This window comes from Ammospiza caudacuta, chromosome 1 (assembly GCF_027887145.1).
Source record: "Ammospiza caudacuta isolate bAmmCau1 chromosome 1, bAmmCau1.pri, whole genome shotgun sequence".
Taxonomy (NCBI): domain Eukaryota; kingdom Metazoa; phylum Chordata; class Aves; order Passeriformes; family Passerellidae; genus Ammospiza; species Ammospiza caudacuta.
Window position 1 is genome coordinate 15,294,347 of NC_080593.1, and position 24,569 is coordinate 15,318,915.

General features: G+C 38.3%; 1 protein-coding gene across 3 annotated transcripts in view; it reads left to right on the forward strand.

Moving 5' to 3' along the window:
* ARHGAP12 (Rho GTPase activating protein 12) overlaps nucleotides 1-24,569 on the forward strand; it is a 75,069-nt gene that overhangs the window by 9,641 nt on the left and 40,859 nt on the right. For all 3 annotated transcript variants that reach the window (XM_058804064.1, XM_058804072.1, XM_058804080.1), the window contains exon 3: nucleotides 22,624-22,887. In XM_058804064.1, the coding sequence (XP_058660047.1) occupies nucleotides 22,624-22,887 (264 nt within the window). The remainder of the gene's footprint in view (nucleotides 1-22,623; nucleotides 22,888-24,569) is intronic.

Here is a 24,569-nt window from a genome sequence, read left to right on the forward strand (position 1 = left end):
AGTCACTGAGACAATGGTGGCACTCAAAGCATCAATGAAATTCAATGAAATTTCAGGAAAATGGTGCCAGGTGTCATGTTCTGATCCCAAGGAAAGGGCAAAAATATTCCTCAGGGAGGCCAAGCATATGGGGAAGAAGGAAAGTTCTGAGTGATTCTTTAGCAGATACAGACAGTAGAAGGAAAGTACTGAGTGATTCTTTAGCAGATATGGGCAGTACTTGAAAGAAGCAGATGGGATGTCTGAGCAGTATGCAGTAAAAGCAGAGACCTGGGTAATTGTTCTGAAGTAAAAAAAGAAAAAAAAAAAGGACTTACACATTCAGGCATGCCTAAACAGGCAGGAAGAGCTGAAGCAAAAGAAGACATTAAAATGGTCTTTAAAAAGCACCATGGGCAATGCTTCCCTTCTTACCAAGTTTTGAGAGAGAGGGTGTGCAGACAGGGAGAGCTGGCTAAGTTCAGAGATGATGTTAAGAATGTTTAGGTGATATCTTTGAGGATGATACTTTATGATAAAATTACAGACAGAAATTAAAATCTGCTTTTGGCAATGCTAATGGATAACCTATGGGAAATAACTTTGTTTCTGATGCATGTTACCTCCTCTTTTGTCATAGGAGACATAGAATGTATTTAAGAATAAATACATGGCACTGTCTAAATGTTACTTTTTATGCTTATTAAAAGTTACTTTTAGCAGCAGGTTGGTTTTAATCATTATAAATATAGACAGTGACCTATTTGCAAAGATTGTTCTGTCTTTCATCCTCTTTAGTAATTGACTATTGCATAAACTGTGAAGCACTAAAGGGGATTATCACTAGGATGGCTGTTTTGCTTTGATTAATTCTGAGTAGTAAAGATCTTAAAGAGCTCTTTCTGTCTTGCCTTTGCAATTTCTATGGGATTGCAGTAACTTTTTAGTCAGGAAAATAAAATATTTACAGTTTCTGTGAATGTCAGCATATCTTCTGGAGGTCTTGGTGTTCTTGGCTTTGTCACTTAGTTGAAAGACTGGTGGCAGGTTTTTAGTGTTAGACTGCCTTGCTGGTCAAACATTAAACCTCTTAAATAAATGGCTATCGCTGTTTTGCTGGCCACAAAATCAGTTTGCTTCTATGATAAAAAAATTAATGTTACTTTTTTTATTTCATTCCTTTGTCCAAGAGATGAGTAATTTGACAGTATGAAGGAAGCATGCAAGATTTTTTTTTTCTTAATAAAACTGAACAGTTTACAGATTCGTGGTGATATGTATAATGTAGTAGTTTGAATTATGTTTGAAGTACCATCCTTTAGTCTCTTTACCTTCTTAAAAACAGCATTTGCTATTCTAATGATGTTAAATGCTGAAATATGCACATTATAATGAGGTGAAGAATAACTTTCAATGACAAGGAACTCAAAGCTTTATCATTTAAGGAGTTTTATAAAACATTAATTTATTTTTTCTGTGATTTTGGTAGCTACTGCTAGAGCTTTGTAAACAGCTTGAAATGTTTGCTAAATTATGTTAATAACTGAAAGGTTCTGGACAGATAATTTTAAGGACTATTTTTCCTGGCTGGTTTTGTGTATGTGTTTTTTTTTTTTTTCCTATGCAGTGTCAACGGGTGTGGATAGTTTCACTTTACAGTGCTGCTGTTTGTGATCAGCTCAGCCTCTGTAATTTTAATAAGTAATTCAGGTTGCTGATAGTTCTCCCTCTCTGTCCAGGTGAGTAAATCTGGATTGGTGCCTTAAAATGAGCAACCCTTGTGTGCCACTGTTGTCTACAGTCCATATCCCGTGCTCCTCTGCACATCCCTGCTGCAAATCAGATTGAGCTACCTTAAAAAAATAAAAGCAAGCACCAGTGTTATCTGTGTGAGGCAGGTGTCAGAAAATCACGACCTGTGAGACCAGTTGGTTTTAGTTGACTGGCTTGTTCTAATACTGGTGTTGGAATGCTCAGCTCAGTAAGCTACAGATCTGCTTGTATATGCAGCTTTGTGTTGTGCTCTCAGACTTGAAACAAACATCTAGTGCACTGTCAAAATTCTGCAAGTGCTGACACAGTCTTTTGACTCTTGCACCCCTATTTGCCCTAATTTCATGCAGAAAATGATGAAGTGGAACTTTGAAGGCACTGGTTTAGATGAATAAACCTGTGGTTTTTATCCTGGTAGAATTACTTCCTAGCTCAAATGAAGCTCAAGCTGTGCTGCCTAAGGAGTAATAGTCATAATATGGAATTGATTTTTCTGTTTTTACCTAGAAAAGTGTAATTTCTGGTGTGCAATGTGTGAGTTTTGGTGCATGCTGTCCCACCTGACTTTTCTTTTGAATTCATGCCAGGTGCCAGCCTCAGCAGGGTGATGACAGAGTCTTTAGGGATGGTGGAAAAGCAGCCCTAGGAAAAGGAATTTGTCTCACTGCTGCCTAAGCTGAAAGCAGCTGGAGGTGCTGGGGACTTGCTCTTTCTCGTTAGCAGTGCTTCTGTCATTTGAAGCAGGGAACCATCAGACACAGGAAGGACTGTGATAGGTAAAACTCTGCTTGAGACTGTTTTGAGAATATTTGATCATCTCTTGTTCTTTCACATAACTCTGGGTACAAACAATTGCTTTTGCTATGTCTTTACCTGGTTACAATCTAGGCAGTTGTTGAATATTGCAGTGCTTGCCTATAGAACAAAGGTGCTGTTATTCTGTGGAATCCTAAAGAAAGTATCATTTGTTTTACAGCAGTGTGACAAAACATCAGGGAACGTATGACTCTGTAGAATAAAATGCAAAACACTTTTTTCCTTCTTTTAGGCAGCTCTCTGGAATAGTAGACATTTGTGTTTAAAAAAAAAGCAAGCAAAATCTGTGCATATCTAGTACCCAAACAGCTGATACGTCTCTGACATGCCTTGCCAGGTATGTTTGCTTTAAAAACGATAGGGACAAATGGGTTTTGCCTTTATGGGGAGTTTGTTCTAAAGCTAAGGACAATACTTCTGGACAAAACAGTCTGTCAGACAGTAAGAACTGAGGATTTTCAAATGACTTCTGTGATTGTGCATAACTGGACAACATACTGTTAGGCTAAATTCAAAATTGATACAAATATTCTATTTTAAAAGGTCTGCTGACCTAGCTCTTGGGAAAGACAGTAGGTTTCTAGTAGATTATAGTTCTATTCTGGTAGATATGAAAGTGCTAGGTTAGTGCAGAGAGGCATTCAAACAGGCATAGAGAATGTCAGTAGTAGGAAATGGTGCAGAACGAAAATGCAGAATGCAAATTTCTTGGTGTTTCTGTATTAGAAATAACATGCAGTTGCTGGCCTCTCTCATCTTGAAAAGGAGGTAATTTTGATATATTTTCCTCCCATCTTTTGATATTTGTCCTAAGAGTTCGTAAACTCTTTTGACAGAGATTTGGAGCTTGTGTACAGTGATGCTGTGAAGACTGGCATAGATGTTTGGAGTCTGTATTTTAATACATTCTAGTTTTCCATCTGATAAGTTTTGTAAATGAAAGCTAGAAGCTGAGGAGCTGTCTGAATGAATTTAGGTTATTGCTTATGTTGAGATTTGATGTTAAATTATCTGGCTTCCCCTGCTTATAATCAAAATCATGATTAGAAACTTGGACTCCAATTTTAAATCTGAAATTGCGTATTACATTTTGAATTTAAATAATATCATTTTAATTATTCCCTTTTAAAGTAGTTTACCTAAGGCTTCTGGATGATCTTTAGATCATCTAGTTAAATTTAAGTGACTTCCCTGTATTTTGTTTAAATGCAGTGCTGAAGAGAGAGGTTTATGTCTGTTTTCTGCAGGTGTGTAGTGTACACAGTTGCCATCTTTTGCTTTTGTGGATGGTTGTTCAGCTGTATCACTTTGCTGCTCCAGTCACCACCTGGCTCTACAAATATTTATTTCCAGTGTTGCAGGGAGGTGGTGGTGCTGGCCTGGGCAGTGTTGTCACGAGTGTCCCTGGCCTGTAAGGAGCTCCTTTATGGCAGCCTGGATAGGCACAGTCTGGTGCAAAGTCAGCAGATGTGAAGGACTCGAGGACACACTTGCTTTTTACTGTCACTGATGTGATGGGACTCAGGTAACAAGTGTGGTTATGCAATACTGTAATAAAATGTTACATCTGATAAAAACAAAAATACAGTTAGCAAACTTTCTGGACTCTCAGCTGGTTGTTCAGCATGTCTAGTAATATTGCATGCTCATTTATTTTCTAGAGAGCTTGAAAGGTCACCAGGGTATTGTTTGGAAATGATGCATGGTACCACAGAAATGTTACAGAAAGTGTTGCACATAACTATTGTTTGGGTTTTAGATATTTAGAAGACACTTCATCCTGCACTAAAGTGTTGCAACAGTAAATGAGGTTCTTGAGTGACTTGGATTTGCTTTTCCTATTGAAATTGAATGCAGGTGTATTTCCCTCCTCCCCCCAGCCCCCACCACTGAAGATTTATCAACATGCTTGGCACTATCCTTATCAATTCTTGGGTGTCTTCATCCAACTGGAAAAGCTAAAATAGATGTTTGTCATGCATAACTGCATTGTGCTTTAGGCACAGGGAACTCTGTGTGTGTGTTTATCTATATACCCATGTTCTCTGTGTATATGAGATATAAAAAACCAGAACAGCTGTTCTGTTTCTTGATAGCCCTTTGATCTTGATTTGCACCTCATATAGTGTGACTACCAACTTTAAGCTTTCTCACAACAACCTCAGGAGATGTACTCGTCAGTACTGTCATTTTCTGCCATCCAGATGTCCTGGCTGTGACTTTGCTGTGTTGATCCCTCCTGGGTGCTGCACTCTAACTTGTAATGGCATTTTCATGCTTCCCTGAGGCTGTGTGCTTTTCCTGCTGCAGGATGCATTCCCCCATGCTGCTGGTGCCCACCAGCTGTGCCAGGGACCTGCAGTGCTTCCTCCCAGGAGAGCTTTTCACAGCCAGGCTCTGGGGCTGCCTTGCCTTAGGCAGGGAGCAGGAGCCCTGTCAGGGGCCTGGTGCTCACACAGCTCTGTCCCTCTGTCCCTCTGTCCCTCTGTCCCTCTGTCCCTCTGTCCCTCTGTCCCTCTGTCCCTCTGTCCCTCTGTCCCTCTGTCCCTCTGTCCCTCTGTCCCTCTGTCCCTCTGTCCCTCTGTCCCTCTCTCATCTGCTCACTGAGCTCCTCACAGTCACCCATTGCAGCCTCTCCAGCCTCTCTCTTCCCTTGCTTTCATTTTTGCCTTTGCCAGCCTGAAGGCTCATGCTGCCTGAAGAGACAAAGGGTGAGGGATGCTCAACTTGAGATAGTTTTTCTTTTGGTTTTTCCATTTTTCCATGCTTCAGTCTCCAAGAGAGACCTGTCTCTGTGTTTCATAAGGTTGTGGGTTGTCGTCCACCATGGTGTAAATTTTATTTTTAAGTTTTGCTTACTTTTCAGTTAATTATCTATGTAAAAACTGCATTGCATCCATTTTTGCTTTTTGCTAGTTCATAAGTCACTACTGTAACTATCATTGGAGCAAAACTTAGATTTGTACTTAGGCTTGTGGGGTTTTTTCTTTTATGGAAAAACAGAAAAATCTAAATCCTTAGTGTTATGCTAAAAATCTAGCTCTAAACTCTTATTCTTCTTTTCTTGTTTTGTAAATCTTTAAAGCCTCAGCAGATTGTATCCAAACCTAAGAAGTGATGATTGCCTGTACAGCATTGTGAGGGCTGTAAAACAGCTTTTTCCAGCTGCTGGAGGTCTTTGGTTGCTGTTTGTTAAAACAGTCGAAGTGAACATTGTGCTGAGATGGTACTACATTGACAAATTCTTTCTTTGCAATCAGTTTTCTGAGGAAAGTAGCTTGAAGGGCTGCATTTAAATTCTGTGCCCATAGATGGTCTCAGGAATTGTGTGTGCTTGTCTTGCTCTCATATCATTACTGTCTATCCATAAACTGCTGCTTTGCTTCTCAAAGTATTATGTTAAATGGTGATTTGAGCCCTGAGCCAGCCTTCTGTATTTTCCTTGGTGTGGATGGATCTGCTTGAGTGCAGCCTCAGAATTATAAAGTAAATAAAATTACACAAATACTCAGTCTTTTTATATCTTCTTAAACAAAATCTGAAACAAAAATTGCTGGTTTAATATGCATTGAAGTAAAGTGGAAGTTGCATTTAAAGTGGAAGTTAATTTAACATTTTCATGTTGAAACAAAAAATTCAGTGAAAAATGTACTTTTTTCTAGATACTGATTTGCAGAAATAGCTGTTATTGGAAATGAAAGACATTCTTGCTAGTGTAAGGAAAATAAAGAGGAAGAAAAACTGCAGAAATGCATGGCTGAGTGTTTCATGCTTTCTGTCCTTACACTGGGTGCCAACCAACTGTCTGCAAGTAGAGAGAAACAGACTAAGAAATACAGTGAAAGAACAAATACTTCTATTTTCAGTAGTTGTAGAGAGGGAAAAAAAGATGCAACCTGGTTGAGGTTCCCATGAGAATTTTATTGCTTTGTTTAATTCTGCTGTAAGCAGTACATACAGTCAATTGCTGGGTATTTTGGGAATTTTGAGAAAAGTTTGTACAATTGTGTGCTTGGCTTAAGCATTTTAAAAAGCCCTCAAAAGTGATCTTAAAAAGTCTCTAACTTCTTTAAGTTAGGCACATTGGGTTGGATATATTCCTAAAAATGTTCCTCCTGCTATTCAGCATACTTTCACAAAACAGAATCCCAGTGTTAAAACTGGAGTGATCACAACCTGTTCTATCTCAGTTAAATCTGGAAATTAAAAATATATTAGAAGCACCATGGCACAATTATGTACAGGCTTCTTTTTGTGTGGTCTTAAAACAGCTATCAAGGGCAATATTCCTGCTCTGTTCAAAATTTGAAACACCTCATATAAATATATAAATATGCTAACTGATACCACTTATTTTGCTCATCCTATTGTGTCTTTTAAGGCAAAATTTCTAACTGAAGTCTTGACCTAATGTTCTCTGCATGTCTTCTCTGGCATGAGACTTGGCTTTCTGTTATCCTTCATTACCAGAAAGAAATGTTATACGTGATGTAATAGGAGGCGTTCTTTGTCCTAAGTCATTAAAATACATGAGATTGAGGGGGTTCAAGCAGCCCTAACAAAACCTCAGAGTTTTGCTTGTGTGCTGTAGCACGTACATTGTCTTGAGAACAGAGGCAGTGTCTTGGGAATTTAGAAGCCCTTGTGACATTTTGTCTTGATTCTTTATATCTCTCTCCCCTCCAGTATAAGTGACAGATGCCAATATATGTGGGATTTTTGTGGTTTATTTAGAAATTTCAACATGCAAACTAAACAGCCGAATACTTATGTATAGTGGAGGTGACAATATATAAAGAGCCTGTTAGGAGCCCAACTTATAATGGGAATTTAATTTTAAAATACTTCTCTAGTGGAGCTGTGAACTTCATTTCCATAACTGCCAAAATCAGAGGTATTTTTCCTGGTCAGAGAAGTTTTAAACACAAAACACATGCAAAGTACTGGAAAAACAAAAAATATATTCATTTCAATGTTAAGTGTTTTTCCCACCTATTGCTTTTTGCCTTAAGGTTTGTTTGCTTCAGGCAGACTGGTGAATGTCCCATTCCAATATACTGGGAGACAAGAAATGCAGTGTCCTAAAATACCAGACTCCTTTGAAAATGAAATTGTAATCTCCTCTCTAAGTCCTTATACAGTGACTTTGTCTTGCACCTTGTAAAAAAAGTCTTGCTGTCTGTCACAGAACCCACTAATTATATTCAGTGTTACACAGTAAACATGTGAGAGTATACTGGATCTGAATACAGATTTAATAAAGGAAAATCTAATACAGGGACTAGAAAGCCTTATATGGTGACCGTTCTTTGAAATCTGCCAGGTGAAAATTAATTTAGATTTTTAAAATAATCAAATTTTAGATTATCTATTTTAATAATGGGATAAATGAGTAAGTGGGAGAATGATGCTTAATTTTAATTTAAAAGATTACTTGTTAGCTGAAATTGTTTAAATATGTTAAAAAAATTGAATAGTGTGGGGAAAATGGTTTTTGTGTAATCTCTAAGCTTCAGTCTTTATTGAGGAAAGGCTTATGTGGAGAAAGAATCCTATGAAAAGCCATCAAAACCACATCAAACAGCTTCTTGGTCTGGATCTTCTTCACGTTGAATGATCTCATATTAATGCATTATGCTAATCATATCAATAAAGGCATGGTTTATGACAAGTGACTTTTAAAAAAACTGATCCTTGTAACTTCTTGCAGCTACCAGGATACCATACTATGATATGCCAGCCAGTGTGGCCCAAAGCTCTGCAGTGCCGTGGCAAAAGGGGCCATAAACCTTCAGTTTCTGCTCAAAATAGATGAATCCAAGTGCTAAAATGGAAAGTGTGTGTTCTTAGCAGATTTTAGCAGTTTAACATCTCTCTGCATTCCTCTGAGGGGATTTATGGCTGCAAGGCTCATCTTGAGGCTTCACTGGAGGTTTTGTTATGATTGCTGTGCTGTTGCTGTGCCAGATAGTTTGCCTGTCCTCTAATCCCCATTTCAGTGGCAATCAGAAATGCACAGCTAACGCTTCCAGTAAGTGTTATTTAGGAGATAGAGCTAATCACCCTCCATACTCAATTACTGCCCTTGTGAAGACAAAAGCATTTGGAGCAATGTTAGCCTAAAGCCTATTCAGGCACTTAATTTTCCCAATAAGCTTTTTATCTTTAATATAGCTGTTGTACTAAATCTGGCTGAACAGCAAAATCTGAACAGTCATGCAGCAGGATAAGCTCTGGCACTGCCAGCAGTGTTTCAGAAGGCTCTCTGGGCAGTGGGCTGATCAGCTTTCAGCACTGTTACTCTGCAGACCCTCGTGGGACCTGGAATCCAGAGCTCCTACAATGCCTGCACTTGCATAATTCACCTTTTTGTATGAGCTCAATGGAAATCTCACTGGAAAACAACACAGAAATCAACAGCAAAGTATTAGTGTATCCAGTAATTCAAAATACATTAATTATTAATTAATTTTTCTCTTGAGACTCCCAGAAAGTTCAGCTTCCATTCCACCTGTGTTTTCTGCAGATGAACACTAGCTTTCAAGAACAGCTTCATGTGCAGAACATTGCTATGTACTCGAGCAAGCATACATGTCCTTTAAAGCATTTTTTCCCCTGACAGCTTGGCAGACAGTGCTGCCATACTTTGTGACACTTGCAGTTTCAATGAGAACATTCTCCAAAGGATGGTGGCTCCAGCTGATCCCCTGAATGCTGAGCTTGGAGTTGGAATTCAGCAGCACGGGGGAGGGCTGGGGGAACAGGGCACCGCTCACTGCCTGCTGCTTAATCAGCATGAAGCCATTAGCAAATTCTTGCCATCTCAGCTATAATGTACTGCTAATAGGTTTGCTTTATTGCAAAGGACAGTCAAAAAAGTCTGGAATGTTTTAGTAATTTTGAATAAGCATAACATTCCTCTTAATGAAGTTTGACAAGGTTTTCAGAACTCCCTCACGCTGTATAACAAGAGTGCCATTACACATTCCTGTGTGCTGTGTGCTGGTAATTTATTTGTGTCTTTTGCAATACAGCTCTTCTTACATGAAAGCTTTTACATTAGAATTTAAAATTATGTTATTTTACAAAATAGATTCCTTGCAACAAAAGCATCTCTGTGTTTTTAGTCCATTTAAACATGCTCTCTAAATTTAGTCACGGTTTTACACTTGTCAGAAGACTTTGTAAATCCTACTTCAGTGAAAAAATTATTTAGTGTTTTAAAAATTACAGAATAATACACAGAAATTATTTAGTGTTTTAAAAATTAATTTAGATTATGTCTCACTCCTCAGTATTTTGGAACATGCTTTGCAGTCTGGAGCACGCAGTGAATGTATGTGCTAGTGTGGCCTCTTTCAGACAGGGTTAGTGCCAGATATCTGAATCTGACTGTTTTCTTTTTCCTCTCTGTCTTTTGTTTAGGGGCAGGTTTTTTTTAGGGCAGTTTAATAAGTCCTTCATTTTATTGATAAATTGCAATGAATCTCTGATACCTAGGGTTTGGATGATTTTCAGTTTTTTCTTGTCAGCAGTGAAAAATGGTGTTGGATGGCAGAAGGAATTCAATTATGTCACTTTATTTTACTAAAAGTAAGTTGTGAATTTGTCTTACAATCATAGGAGAAGTGAGAAGGGTCACTGTGTTTCCCCATTCCCCAGTGTGGTAGCAGACAGTGAGCCCAGGCAGTCTGCATGGTGGGCAGGGATGTGACAAAGAACTTTGCTTCCTATTTTTATTGCTGGGTCTGGTTCACTTATGGCTGCTCTCGCTCATTTCTCTTAGTTCTGAGACCCTTATCTCATTCCTGAAGCCCAGAATTCAAAAAAGGTTTTTAGGATCTTAATCCAGCAGTGCTGCTAATGGTCAGAATGGCTCTACTTTGAATGCAGTGCCAGCCCTGGGAAGAGCAGATGCACTATTTATGATCAGTGCATCTTTAGCAGACCCTCTCTGGATTGGTATAACTGGGACAGCAGGCTTTGGGAGATGGAGTCTACTTCAAAAATCAAAATCCTTGACTCCCTTCCCTCACACACCTCCTCCTCCTTTCTGGCAGGCTGTGCCTCTTTGTTTCAGCTCTTCATAGGAGGCCTTTCAACCTCAAACTTTGTTGGAGAAGGACCTGCAAACAAGCAGGGGGATTTCTGTTAAACATTTGATTGCAGTAGATGTTCATACTTGTCTGAGTGAATGATCTTCAGAGAAAATTAGAGTAAGACTTTTTGTGTGTGTGTCCTGTTACTTACACAGTTGGCATCTACAGCAAACACAGCATTTTATCTTGCATAGATAGTACCAAGCCTTTTGATTGCTCAGCAGTCCATGTAGAACATAAGGGACCATTGGAACACATTCTGACACCTGTTTTGCAACACATACCAACAGACATAGTGCAGTAATTTTCTGTGTGAAACATGTAACTGGGTTATGTTTAAGGAGTATTGTGGGAAGAGGAGAGATACTCAGATTTAGTTTTGGCTTTGGAGGGTGGATAGCTGTGCTGAGCTTCTGGGGGAATTGTTGATGTGCCCATTCATTACTATTTTTTGAGTATTGTGGAATACACTCTTTCTCTCCCCCCCTTTTTAAAACAAGTTTCTAGACTACGTGACATGCTGCTTTAGTCCTTTCACCAATTGTTTTATGTAAGATAGAACAGACATGCTATAGGTACTATGCATTGACGCTATTTTGTGGTTCTTTCTTGATTACTGTAGCATAAAATCAACTGATTTTCTTTTATCCTCATGGCCATGTAGAAGTTATCTTTGTACTGTGAAAATTACAATTAACTGCTTCTGAAAGGATGAATACTGGATTTTAGATTGCACTGCATTTACTCAGAAGCATGAAGAAGTTAAGCAAAAGCCCCAAAGCCCAGTTCATTTAGTTTGCAGGACCTCTATCTTGTATTACAAAATACAGCTTGCTTCATCACTTGTGTATTTGCAACTTCTCAGGGAAGAAAAATGACTTTAAGTTTCCTGTCAGTGCTGCAGCTGTGAAAGCGAACCAGGGGGAAATGGCCACAGGTCCAGTAAAGCTACTCCTGATTAAACATGGTGGTTTGCCAGCTCATAACATTTTAGGGCTGTTTTTGCAAGTTGTACCTGGGAATTGACTTCACAGCTGCAGTTCTGAGGATGGTGAAGTTGATAATTCACAGTCAGGGGAGAAGTACAGTTGAAGCACAAATATTCCCACTCGTTGGCACATTTCAGGTATTGCCTTGGGTGACTTAAATTCTGTGCTGGACAGCTTTTTAGTGTAGAGATGAATTTGCTGCCTTTTGATCATCTCTGGACATGGAGGTAGGTTTGTCCATTCTTGAACTTGCTTATTCTGAAAAAAATGCCTATTAATCCCACAAAGTAGAGCACTGTATATTTTCTTTTCTGGTTTGTTTTGCATCTTAGTAATTGTTGGGGGCTAACCACCTCAGTGAACTGAAAATGCGGTTATGTCCCTATTTTTTTTTTCTGAAATCTGAAAAGCTTGATTGCCCATAACTCATTCCTCACATTTGTGGGAATGTCTGAAATTGGAAGGATGACTAGATCCAGTGGTAGTCTCTTGTTTTAGTTTTGCTACAGGTTGAAGAAAATTGTCCTTAACTTTTTCTTTTTTGGGAAAGTATGCAGAGGGAGGGGAGAGAAAATGTCCTCTTTCCTTACTGGTATGATTTTATGACACTTTCTGGGTTTTAACTTATTTTGAGTATTAAGATAACCTGGTGGTTTGCAGAGGAGAGGAAAATATAGCATCTTCCCTGGCTTAAACTGATTTAAGATATTCCCAAAATTCCTGACCCAGGTTTTCTTACTAAAAATTAATATTAGTAATGTTTTTTAATTTCTCAAGATGCTGTGAGGAAAATGTTTTATTTTATACTTCAGATGTAAAGTATTAAACGTGTTAGATCTAATGTTCAATGTTTAAAACAGTTTTTCTCAAAATGCTGACAAAAACCATGTTCTTCAGAATTCCGCTTTTCGTTCCAAGTGTGGGACTTCAGCTAGTAAACAAAATATCTTTCACTTTTCACTCTTAGCTTTCATCCAACTGCTGAGTTCTGTACTCTGAGGTGGCAGGAAGAGCTGTCTTTAGTCAGCTTAAAATATTTGTTATTCTCTGCCTGAGCTACTTGGGTTACTTCTTTCCTTCTTTGGTGGCATGAGGTGTCTTCAGCTTTATTTTTGAATGCTCTGATCACCGTGATCTTGTATTGCTCTTTCTTACAGGCTGCTGGTTTTTCTTAAGAGAAAACAAGGTCTTAAACCCAGCATATCATTGTGCATGCTTGTACAATAAATCAGCTTCTTACTATATACTTTTAATAGCTTCTTCATTTGTTTCAGACTTCAGATGTGAATGTGCTGCTTTTCAGGATGAGGGTTAGAGATTTGTAATGTAGCCTTGTTTACAAAGCCTTGTGAGAGTAAGGAAAATAGAGAACAACCCCATTGTCGTTCTTTCTCACTGCATAGGGACAGAAGCAAGAACACCACAAGTGCTATTGAAGGTTGTGGACTAAACTGCACTTAAGCTTTCAAGGAAAGTTCCTTATTTTGCTGATCAGGCTGTTGCAAAATTTAATTCCTTGTTTGCTCTATATGTAAGTAATTTTTTTGCCCCACTTCAATCTAGCCATTTTTTACCTGTATCTGGGAGAAACAGGCAGTTCTTTACTTATTATTGTTTCTATAATTGATTCTGTTTTAGATACTTGAAGATAATTCCTTCTCTCAGCCACCTTTGGAACTTAATTAGGCAGCTAAACCTCCTTAAGAGCTAACACAGAGGTTCTGAAGGAGGAGGTCCTGCTCTCCTGTCACCTCAGTCAGACACTTCAGAGGTGTCTCTGGCTGACCTTGCAGTGACCTGTAAACACCCAAGGAGTCTAAATATGGGAGAGCCTTTTGTTTGTTTGTGGAGTTTCGTTTGTTTTGTTTTAAAAGTCTCAACAGGGTTAGTTTATTGCCATTCTGTTTTTTTCCATCCCTTTGCTGCAGGGCCACATCAGCATCAGGGGTGCAGAGGGCAAGGCAGATGGGGTTGCTCCTTCTGGTAGCCATGGCAGGTAGACCGGCCTAGCTAGGTCTTGAAAATGTGTCATTAATCTTTGATTTTCTGAAACAAATAAATTTGTGGGTTTTTTTGTTTTCTAAACTTTGAGTTCTTGCCTGACTCTGTGCATTATTGATTGGGTCACCTGAACTGAATTAGCAAAAGCATTTGCTGAGCTTCTGTACAAGCAGAAGTGTCAGTGTGGTTCTGTCTTTCTGCAAGAAGGAAATTCTTTGCTTGTGTGCATGGGTAATTAGGGTAACTAACTCATTTAAAGTTACTTTGGCAAGTTACTTTTCTCTTGGCTTCCCTTTCTTCTAAGATTAGCTGACCAATTTTTTCAAAAGGAAAAAGTGAAAAAAAGTTATTTTGTTTTTTTTTATAGTATACATTCTGATGTGTTAGAAATGATAGCTCTTGTGTGTACAGAGTTAAGAACATTCTGAGATTATTATTTCCCTAATCCAAGTTTGTTTCATATTAGGGTATGAATACATTACTTGATGAATAGATTTTATCATAATTTCTCTAGACTTTGGGTGCATAATTTGTGTTTTGGTTTGTAATGGTATAGAGTTAGACAGTATGTAAAATGTGGTTCTTCAAATCATATGTTTTGAGATTGTTTAGCCAGTCATGATCCCTAGAATATGCTTTTTCAGGTGTTCCTGTGTATAAATTGAGCACTGTTGAAACTTGTTTCCCAAGATTTTAATACAATGTTTGTGGAAGTCAACGTGAATAGCTACAGCTACATCAGCTGTTTCTGAGGTTTATTCCTGAGTGGGCAGTGTAATCAAGGAAATTGCTCTCTGGAGTTTTGGGGCACATGAGAGGTGTAGCTGTTTGTGAATGGTAATTGTAGGTTATAAACTCAGGGAATGCTTGGAGAGGCAGATGTGGAGGATGACAGGGTAAAAAGTGACTGGAACTCACCAGTTACCCAACAGAATGTATTACTGGTAATATATTAGTGAGGCAAACGACCAGATGCCCTTCTAGTATTTGATTTGATACTTTGCTTCCTAGGCCAGTTAACTGTGTTCTTCACTGGGGTTTGCCACCTTAATTAATCCCATAAGGTATTTCCAGTATCCCAGTAAGTGTGCTCATACATCAGCTTTGCTCATATGTTTGAATACTGATGATATTCTGCAGCTGCACATGTTATTAAAAACTTCTAAGTGTTGATGTTCATAAGCTCAAGAAGATATTTTGAAATTATTCTAACACCTAACAAAGAAACACTACCATAACAAATGCTTGCTGGATTTGCTGCCATGAGCAACATTTGGTGAAGCAGTTTCACACAAGTGAAATCTGCTTTTGCAGCAGAGTAAAAGGACAGCAGCTGTAAACTGAGTGGGAGTTCTGCATTTTCTTGTCAAGTGTTTGGAATGAAGTACCCTTTCTAAGAGAACACATATTTGATGACTGTTCTGTTTTAGAACTATCTCTTGCAAATAGTTATTTTCCCTATTTTTTTAAGAATCCCCAACTATCTATTGTGAAAGTGAACCATTATAATACACATATAGAGTTTCTTAATTGTTCTGGGCTTTTCCTTCTCTTTCTAATAGGAGAATATTACAGTTTTTGGTCTACTGAATGATGGGGTTTTGGTGACTTGTGTGGTAGTATTTAGACTTCATTTTGTTCATTCAAGTGGTTCTCAAGCTATCTTTTAGGTTTTAGGTTTTTGACTTGCTCAGTACAACTTCAGTAACTTGGAAATTTTATCAGAGGTGGTGTTTACTTTCCCATCTGCAGTTTCATGGGTTCCTGGCTTTACATTGCTTTGTGTAAGCACTGGACCCTCAAAAGTACACTTAAAGGCTATGGGATTTGTACTTTTGAAAATGTAAAGTGTGGAAAAAAATTGCTATTCAGTTTGAAGTGACTGTAATGGAAACTTTTCCATGACCTTTAGGCTATTATGAGTTCAAATGACACCATTCTACACTATTCCACAATAATATTTCATAGGAGCACTTCTTAGACATGCTGTGTTTCTGTAATGGGTACAACATAGAATTGCTCCATGAAGATCTTTATAATCTGCCTTTAAGAATAGTTTCACCTCTCTGAGGCAAATGAGACATACAGCTATACATTAAACCAGTTAAAACAGTAAATGCTTTGGTAAGTGAGGAGTGTCCACTATTTCTGAAACTTCAAGAGATTATTCTGCTGGAAGAGCTCTAAAACTACTGAAGTGCTTGTTGTGTTCTTGTGATACTTGCCATCTGAAAAGCAGTACCTATTGGCCTATTACAGGATAATTTTCCACTGGAAAAAGCAAGCTAGGCTTTTCTTGTGCTTTCTTAGTGTACTATTTTAGTTTGTATAGAATATATTCTTGAGAGAGATCACAAATTATTCCCAACAACTTTATGGTCCACAAATCTGCATTCAGACATGTACTCTGGGCTTCACAGAGCTCAAGAACTGGCAGCAATTGAGCTAAAATGCAGAAACAACTTGAAATTTAACTTCCCTAAAAGTGGAAAAATAAATGTGTAAATCTCCTGTATGGCATATCGAGGTTGTTCAAGATGTGGGCTAAATTTCTGAATTAGGTTGCAGATACTTTCAACACACATAATAAAGTTATCAGCATTTAATCTGATGAACAGGGGGAAAAGGAGTGAAGGAAATTTACTCTCTGCCTTTTGAACATTGTCAAATTTGGCTCCTCTTTCCTAACTGGGGTAAGCTTGCTGTGTAAGCATGCATGACGTAAAGTGTTTCATATGGTATTGAAATTTTCTGCTATAGGAAAAGCAGCTTTGTCTATATCCTTGGACAAAAGCTTTTTTATGGAAGGGAGAAGCTAGATTGTGCAAGTGGCAAAGTACAAGTACGGTAAACACTGTCATCTTTGTGCATGTTTGACAAAGGATCCCATTGTAAGATCTTATTTCCGTTTTTTAAAATATTTGACATCACTGTTGCTGTCCTTCAGTATATTTTCTTTTATTGCTGTAAACTTCCTATGTGCATATGTCATAGTTTGCTCATGCACTGAGCAACTGCAGGGACGTGAATGGGAAGTTTGCAGTGCATACAGGGGAAAAATGGTTTTTCATCCATTTTCTTTGATAAGTCACTTGTGATGGATGATCTGGGAGTGGTCTCTGGTCCTCCAAGACCCAGCCAAGTGCTCCCTGCTGTCCCAGGCTGTGTCCTGCTGCTGCAGCCAGTTTCCATTCCTGCTCCTGAGTGCTTGTCAGTGTGGCAGAAGGAGCCACCTTTCGCTTTCTGTACTGCAGGATTTTGCAATACAATTAAATGAATCATTATCTTGATGAGTATGAAAATAATTTAAGTTACCTCTTTTGGGCTACAAAGGGAAGGAAATGTATTTAGTTTGAAGGGCTTTTTGCTATGTACCTAGATATTGATAGATTACAGTAGCACTAGATAAAGATTTATATTTTCATCAACAATAGGAATTTTTTGTTTTATGAGAGCTGAAACAGAAGGGAATTTACATGGCTGAAATAACACAAGCGTATTCAGGCAACCCCAATGTCCTAAGACTGTTTCATAATCTGGTTTCATTAAGCAAAATATTAATAGAAGTATGTAAAATAAAATTAATTGTATGCAACTATCTCCAATAATAGAAAGAAGTAATATCTCAGCCTGTAGTTCAGTGTAAGTAAAATACAGAATTTCCTGAAAGATAAAATTAGCAAAGGTGAATCATGCCTAATTTAACTGTTTCCAGTCCAATAGGAAGTTATGACTAGTCATTAAAAAATATTTTGAATCTATCTGCTTAATTTTTAAATGGGATACTTTTAGCTGTTGAATGGCCTTTATTAGGCAGATATATTTGAGAGTTGATTTTATTTCTGTGTTGCTTTGCAGTGTCATTTTTTTTAAACCAATTTATAATGGCAGATCAACTGAACACAAGAATGTCAATGCACTTAAATAATATTTGCATTACTATAGCTTGTCTGAAATTTATAATCAGCTGTTAACAGGCATATAATATTCACTCTCATTGTTTTATATGTTCCTTAGACTTACAGTGTGAATTATCCGGCCTATGTTGGAGAAGGCTAGAGTGTAAAAAGTTGTTTCAGTTCCCATTTTAATTTGGCTTGTTAAATGAGCTTGCTCTGTTCACCTCTGAGGTAATAGAAGACTCACTGAAAAATCTCCTCTGTGTGTTTTTTGGGTATAAATTGTAAATATGCCTGTATCTGTTAGAAAGAAGACAGAGTCCGGAACATGTTTGTAAAAAAATAAACCAAAAGCAGAAACAGGAAGGAAAAGATGAGCTAATTATTCCAGTTGAAGCTGTCACTTTATGAACATGAAACTGTAGAGTTTTTGAGATTTCTTTTGTATCGTTCCTGTTTGAATAAAGCTGGTATTGAAGTCCCAGGCCTTCCTAAAAGGACAGTGGGAATTCCTTGGCAAGAAGCTCAGTTGTTGAGGGAACTGGGATGCTTCATTCCCAGTCTCAGGATGCTTTGGGGTTTGCCTGTTCTCCTTTCTTTAGCTTGCTTCTGTAGAGACAGTATTCCCTTACTTTCCTTCAATATAATGCTCCTTTTTTACATGAGTAAGGATAACTTCATCAGGAGTATTGAGATATGCCTTTTTTTTAAAAGGTTCTTCATTTTTAGCAGCTACTTACAGCAGTCTGAATGCTGCTACTGAAATGAAAGCTTTTACATTCATGTTCATTGCTAATAGAGGCACCATAGTGAAAGCAATTTAATGTGTGGTAGGTCATGTTTTGCAGGCTAGCATTGCAGTCATTCTTTGAGCAGTTATGTTCTACAAGTTTTTGTCTTGAATTTAAGTTCTATAAAAGGAAAAAAGGTAATTACCAGTTGCAAGTGAACTTTGTTTTCTGGCTTTTTGTTGCTGCCATGCTCTGCCACTTCACAAGGTACTTTCATTACTGAAATGTGTACGTTTGCTGCCCACTGCACTGAGTTCAGGTTTCCAGAGGCCTGATAGCATATCTGTGGCCTTTGTTAAAAATGTTGACTGTTCATTCATGAATGATTAACAGGTTATTTTTTTTTTAAAGGCCCATATCTGCTTCCTACTGTGCCAGTATAAAAACTGTGTTCTGAAAGTGCTGTGTGTGCAGTCTCTGTTTGAAGAATGCTGTGTGTTGATCCTTGGAAAGGAAACTTGGTCCTGCTTGCATGAAACTCTCTTCCTTATCAATTACAACAATCTAGTGTGAGCAGACATTTTGGAGAGACTGAGGTTAAATGTGGCAGATTTTTACAGTATTCTACAGAGCATTACTGGGCTCTGGGAGAGGCCCTTATGTTCTTGAAGTTGCCAGTGTGCTTAATGGGCTGTACAATTTTAATTCATGTTGTAGTGTCATAGAAGTATTTCTGCTTGCTAATTTTCCTACATCACTTTTCCAGCAAGAGTCCTTCACTGTTCTTAGCAGGAGAAAGCAACATGAAAAAGTCTGAAAATCCATATCAAATAGCAAATGAGTGTTGAAATGTTTGGAGTAGAAGGCGTTTAGTGTGTGCATGCACGGGCACGTTGAAGGACATGTTCTTGCAATTCTGATAGTGAGAAGACAAGGAGTCTCTTTGGGAAGGTTTAATTCCATGTTTATGAGCAGTCAGAGTTTGATAGTGCAAAAAAAAAAGGCCTCAGGGAGGGAAGTTCTCACTGGAAGTCCTGCTTAGTGTTTAGCATATATTTAAATGTCCCTTAACTGTGTATGGTTTTGGGCATACACCCATGGAAGTGATCAGGAACTGTTTTGGTCTAGGTAATGCTTTGTCTAATCATATTAATACATTGTCAGTAAGTAATGCTTTTGATAAATGAAAGTTAAATTAATCTACTTTTTGGCTTAAAATTATTCAAGTTTTTTGCAGAACTCAGTTGTGAACCCACAAAATGATCATTTGGAAGGAAAGGAGGAGGTGGTGCAGTACCTGGGAGCCCTACAGGCCATGCACTGTGACCTGCTTGTGTGGGACTCCCCAGCCTGGGGGGGATTGACAACCTGCCAACACTGGCATAGAACATACACTGATGTTAATTTCAGGAGACTTTGAACTTGCTAAAAGCTGCTTCATTTATCAATAAATAAGATATTGACAAAATTAGCCTTGTTAAGGTTGAGTGCTGTTGAACTGAGCAAATCCTAGACAAAACAACATACCTCATCATGTGGCTCAGGGTATGAGGAAGTTTCCTTGTGTGCTGCAAGGTTATTAAAAATAGATCCTGATAACAGAGTCATATCCCTCAAAGACGTACTTACAAGCTAAGCTGCGTGTTACAGTCAGATTGGTGACTTTGCTTTTTCTTAATGCTTCACTGAAAACAGTAATTTCCAGATGTCTTTCAAAAATCTTGCAGTTCTCCCTGAAAAATCTGTCAGAAGAGAAAACAGCAGGGAATGAAAGGAGCTGGAGGGCTGGCTGGGCAGGACAGCTAGTTGTCTTGCTTGTTGCTGAGGAGAAAAGTTCAGTCTTCTCCTTGAAAATCAGAAATTGGTATCTTGAGTTTGGAAGCACTAAGTATACAGAAGAAAATCCCTCATTTACACTTTCATATTGTTGTGTTTTAAACTTACCTTGTGTGCTGCCTGAGTTAGGTGGCAGTACTTTGGCTGTGAGCTCCCAGTATTGGCTGAGCACATCCATGTCCTGCAGTTTCATCTGGAGTTGTGCTGGTTATAATGCTGGAGTGGTTGAAAACCTCCATGTGAAGCCTCTGAGCCATATTCCTATTGCTTGAGAAAATACTCCAATGCAAAAATATACCAAGCATTCTGTGTTTCAGGCTATTTGGAAAACATTTTTACTAATACACACAACTGTTCTTTTAGTGATGGCACTTAGCTGTCTTAATTAAAACAAAATGGTGACTGTTAAACGTGGGCCAGGCAGAGGAGCTGCCTTATTGCTTTGTGTGGAAGAGGAATTTCAGGAGGAGGTGAGGGTTGTGGAAGCCACCAGCCCCCCTTGGCAGCAGCCAGGGTGCTTGGTGGTGCCACTTTTGCCACTTCCTTAAAAGAGAGGAAGGAGCTGGAGGTTTGTGCGTTCTGTGGTGTCACTTCAATGACAAACCCTGTGGTTTACGTGGGAGGTGCAGCTCTGAAGACTCTTGGACACCGAGGCAGAAATTGTGCTCTTGAATGAGGAGGCATCAAGATTGCTGCCCCAACATCCCAGGGAATTGGTTCATCATCCCTGAAGACATTAGGGTGGTCTTCATTCACAGTAGTGTTGTTTATACTCTTAAGGCTCTCAAGATCAGCTCTATCAAAGGTAGCTGTTCTGCCCTCCTCACAAAAAACCCCAAACCAAATAAAACAAAACAAAAAGTCAACATGTGTGACTTGGATAGTAGAAAAATAACCTTTTACTGTTTATCAAATTTTGTAACAGATTTTTTCCTTTGAATCAGGTATAGGATGATACTGATTGGTTTTGGCTTTCAGATTTTGCCAGTGCTGCAATTTTTTTGTTTTCAGCATTTCACTTGTGGTTTGCCTGAGATGTACTGTACTTGCTATATCTGGCAAGCTGTGTTGTCTCTTTTAAAGGCACGCAAAACAAGTCCATGCCCGTTATAATCTCATTAAGTTCCTCTCTAGCTGTTTCCCCCTTTGGTTGTGGATATTGCCCATATTTGGTTCTACCTATGGTGCAATCAGTTTTTATCTGATTGTGTGGTATGATACGCTGTCTTGCCTGAGCAAACCCTGATAATTTATTATTAGATGTGGCCTAGATTAGCATCTTATGATTTTAATGTTTAAAAGTGCATTATAAAAGGTCTTTTATGTAATGTAGTAGCAGCAGGAGGCACAAGGACTTGCCTACAGCAAAGCTGCTCAGTTAAAACCAAGGGGATGGTATAAATTGTATAGTTTTTCCTTTAGAATACCTAATATTATGCCTCAAAATACAAAAATGGCGGTGCATTACTAGGAAACTCTTTAATTTGGTGTAATAACTAGCTGCTTTCACAATCTCATAATCACAGTTCTTGTGAAAAAACATGCTCTTACACTCTGCATGGTGTATTTGTATTAGGCTTTAAAAATTGAACATCTGAGGCTTTATTTCTCTCCTAAACACTGTAGGGGCTCATTTGGAAGTACTTGTGGTTTCATTAAGTTCTTTGGTCTTCAAACCATAATTTCTGCTGTCTGTCACATTGGCAAACTATTTATTAATAAGCAATTGTCATTAGTGTTTTGTTTTCTTATGAGTATTTGTTGTTCTACTTTTGTGCGTGTATGTGAACAAAATAAGGTGGATAAGAATATCCACTTAGTTTCTACAAGAAGAGAGGGGTAATTTAAATACTTGGTGATGTTGCCTAAAATATTTTCAAATAAGCATGTTTGAAAAGGCATACAGGCAAACTGTCCAGGTGTTTCTCAGAATTTCTTAGTCAATTACTTAATCACAACATTGTGCTCATCTTTCCGACTGAGCTGCCAGTTTAGACCTTGCTGAGAATGCAAAAGTGCTGCTTTACATTCACCATCGCTGTATCAACAGTGAGGTGAAAAGGTTGGGGAACAATCTTTGCCTAACAAGTGGCATCTCAGAAATGCTATGTATTGTCTTCAACAAGATCACATTACTTCCAGTTTCTGAGCAATACTTGAACTGTAAAGCTGAAGTTTTTCAGCAAGGCATGGCAAGCATATAATTCTTTGATGATGATTCCAGTGTATTTCAAATCCACTGTAAGACATAATTATCAGCTGTCATCAGGAGGAATGCTGAAAAATTGGTTCAGCATTAAATAATATAGCTTGTGATATCTACCTTAGAATTAAGAATCTAATGTTCTTATACCCCAGCATTTTATGGCTGTCCTTTGTGCTTTTGTATTTAATAACAAAAGAAGGAGTTTGTTGGTTTGTTTTACTACTGCATTCTGATTTGTAAGGGAGCATTCAAAAATTCATTTGCTCGTTAACAGTGCATTTCTTCTCTCAATAGCCAACTACTCCACCAAGCCAAGGGAGGCCTGATTCACCTGTTTATGCTAACTTACAAGAACTGAAAATATCTCAGTCTGCACTTCCACCTCTACCTACAAGTGCTCCAATCCAAATAAATGGGGAATGGGAAACCCATAAAGATACGACAGGACGCTGTTATTACTACAACAGAGGATCACAGGAGCGAACCTGGAAGCCTCCGCGGTGGGCCCGAGATGCAAGCATTAATAAAGGGGATTCCCAGAGCCATGCAGATCATGAGGTAGTTCCTTCTGAGATCAAAAGCAATGAGATTGTAATGCATTTGAATGGTCTTTTGCTGTGGGATTTGGTATCTCTTGGTTTTGAGGTGTCAATGAGTGTCTTCCTTTGTCTTTTTGGTTATGTGTCTTGCTATGAAGTGGTCAGTAGTTTCACTCTTGGGTTGCTTTTGTGTATAGGAATGTGTGTGTAACTGTGTGGAAGAGTAGCAACTTGTAAAAAAATGCCTGTAAAAACAGCCCCATAACAGATACTGCTACTTTTGACTAGATTCCATTCAGACCATGAACATATTCTTTAGGTATATCAATGGAGTTTTTTCATTATGTAAAAGTTCTGTTTTTGCAGAGCCTTTTGGTAAAGCTTTGCTGCTGACCTTGCTTGAGATAGTTGAAGCTTACTGTGAAGTTATTTATGTTAAAAGATGATTTGGACTAATATTTGAGGTGCCAATTTATTCTGTGCAGCCAGTTGCTAGGGAAAGTCTGATCGTGAAGTGTGTTTATCTGAACTGCAGTGGTTCAGATAAAGCAAAGGAATAGTTGGGAGATGGATATTACCATTTAGATATGCATAAAATAGTGTTCTTGTGTCCAAACAGTACTGAGGTTAACCAGCTTCCTGATGGAAAGAGAAAGCAAATATTTATCAAAAAATCTTCTGCATATTTCACTTCTATATTCCCTTTTCAAATATATATACACCTTTTTTTTGGTGGATTTTCTCCTGTGACAACTATATATAGTGTCTCTATATATGCTATATATATATATCTAAGCTATAAAACCAGAGTTTAGTTTTAAAATTGAATTGTGGACTGCTCAAATTTTTGATTGCCGGAAGCCTGTCACAGAAGTCTACCTCTGGAAAGGTAGTAAGAGGAACAGGTGAGAAAGGGAAATGGAAACCTTTCATTTCCTTTGGCACTGGCCTTCACAGCAGCTGTGACATCCATGAGCATTTAAATAGCCAAATTTTCTTGCCTCAGGTGAATGGCAGCAACAGGCAAACAGAAGTAATGTTTATGCCTGTCCCTTTGGTATCTCTGGTGATGGTCTCTTAATTTATCACTGACTGTCCTTTTGCTGGATAAGACTGGTTTTAGTCTGGGTGAGCTGATTGCTTTTTTGAGTAGTGATTCTCCTTGTCCTGGTAATGGTTTTCTCATTGTTGTAGTTCCATCTCCTGGTAATTGTTTTCTCATTATTGTAGTTCTTCCTTCTTTTCATGGAAGAATTGCAAGAGTTCTTTCTTCCTCCCCATCTGCAAGCAATCCCTCTGACTCTTGCTCATACATCTGTACCATCACTTCACCACATGGTTGCATCTTTGGAATGCTTGATTTTTAATTTACTTTTTAAAAATTGCCCATAACTTCTTTCATCTCAGTTCTTCTGTTTATTTGTGGTGCTTCAGGTATCACAAGTTGGCCATCAGGCAGTTATGTCTATCAAGTTTTCAGTCTTTGTGAGACCACTGGAGATACATGTTTTGATTTTTAAATAGACACGAAGTCTGTATTTCCAGTAGCATCAGCTCCTTAGGAGGTAATTTTTGTCTTGGTTGGGTTATCAAAACATAGGTCTAGGGAGAGATACACATTGCATGGTCATGTCAGTCCACTTCCCAGCAGTCATGTTTTGTTTTTGAAGCTGCCTTTCCCCCCACCCCTCTTTCCTTTTG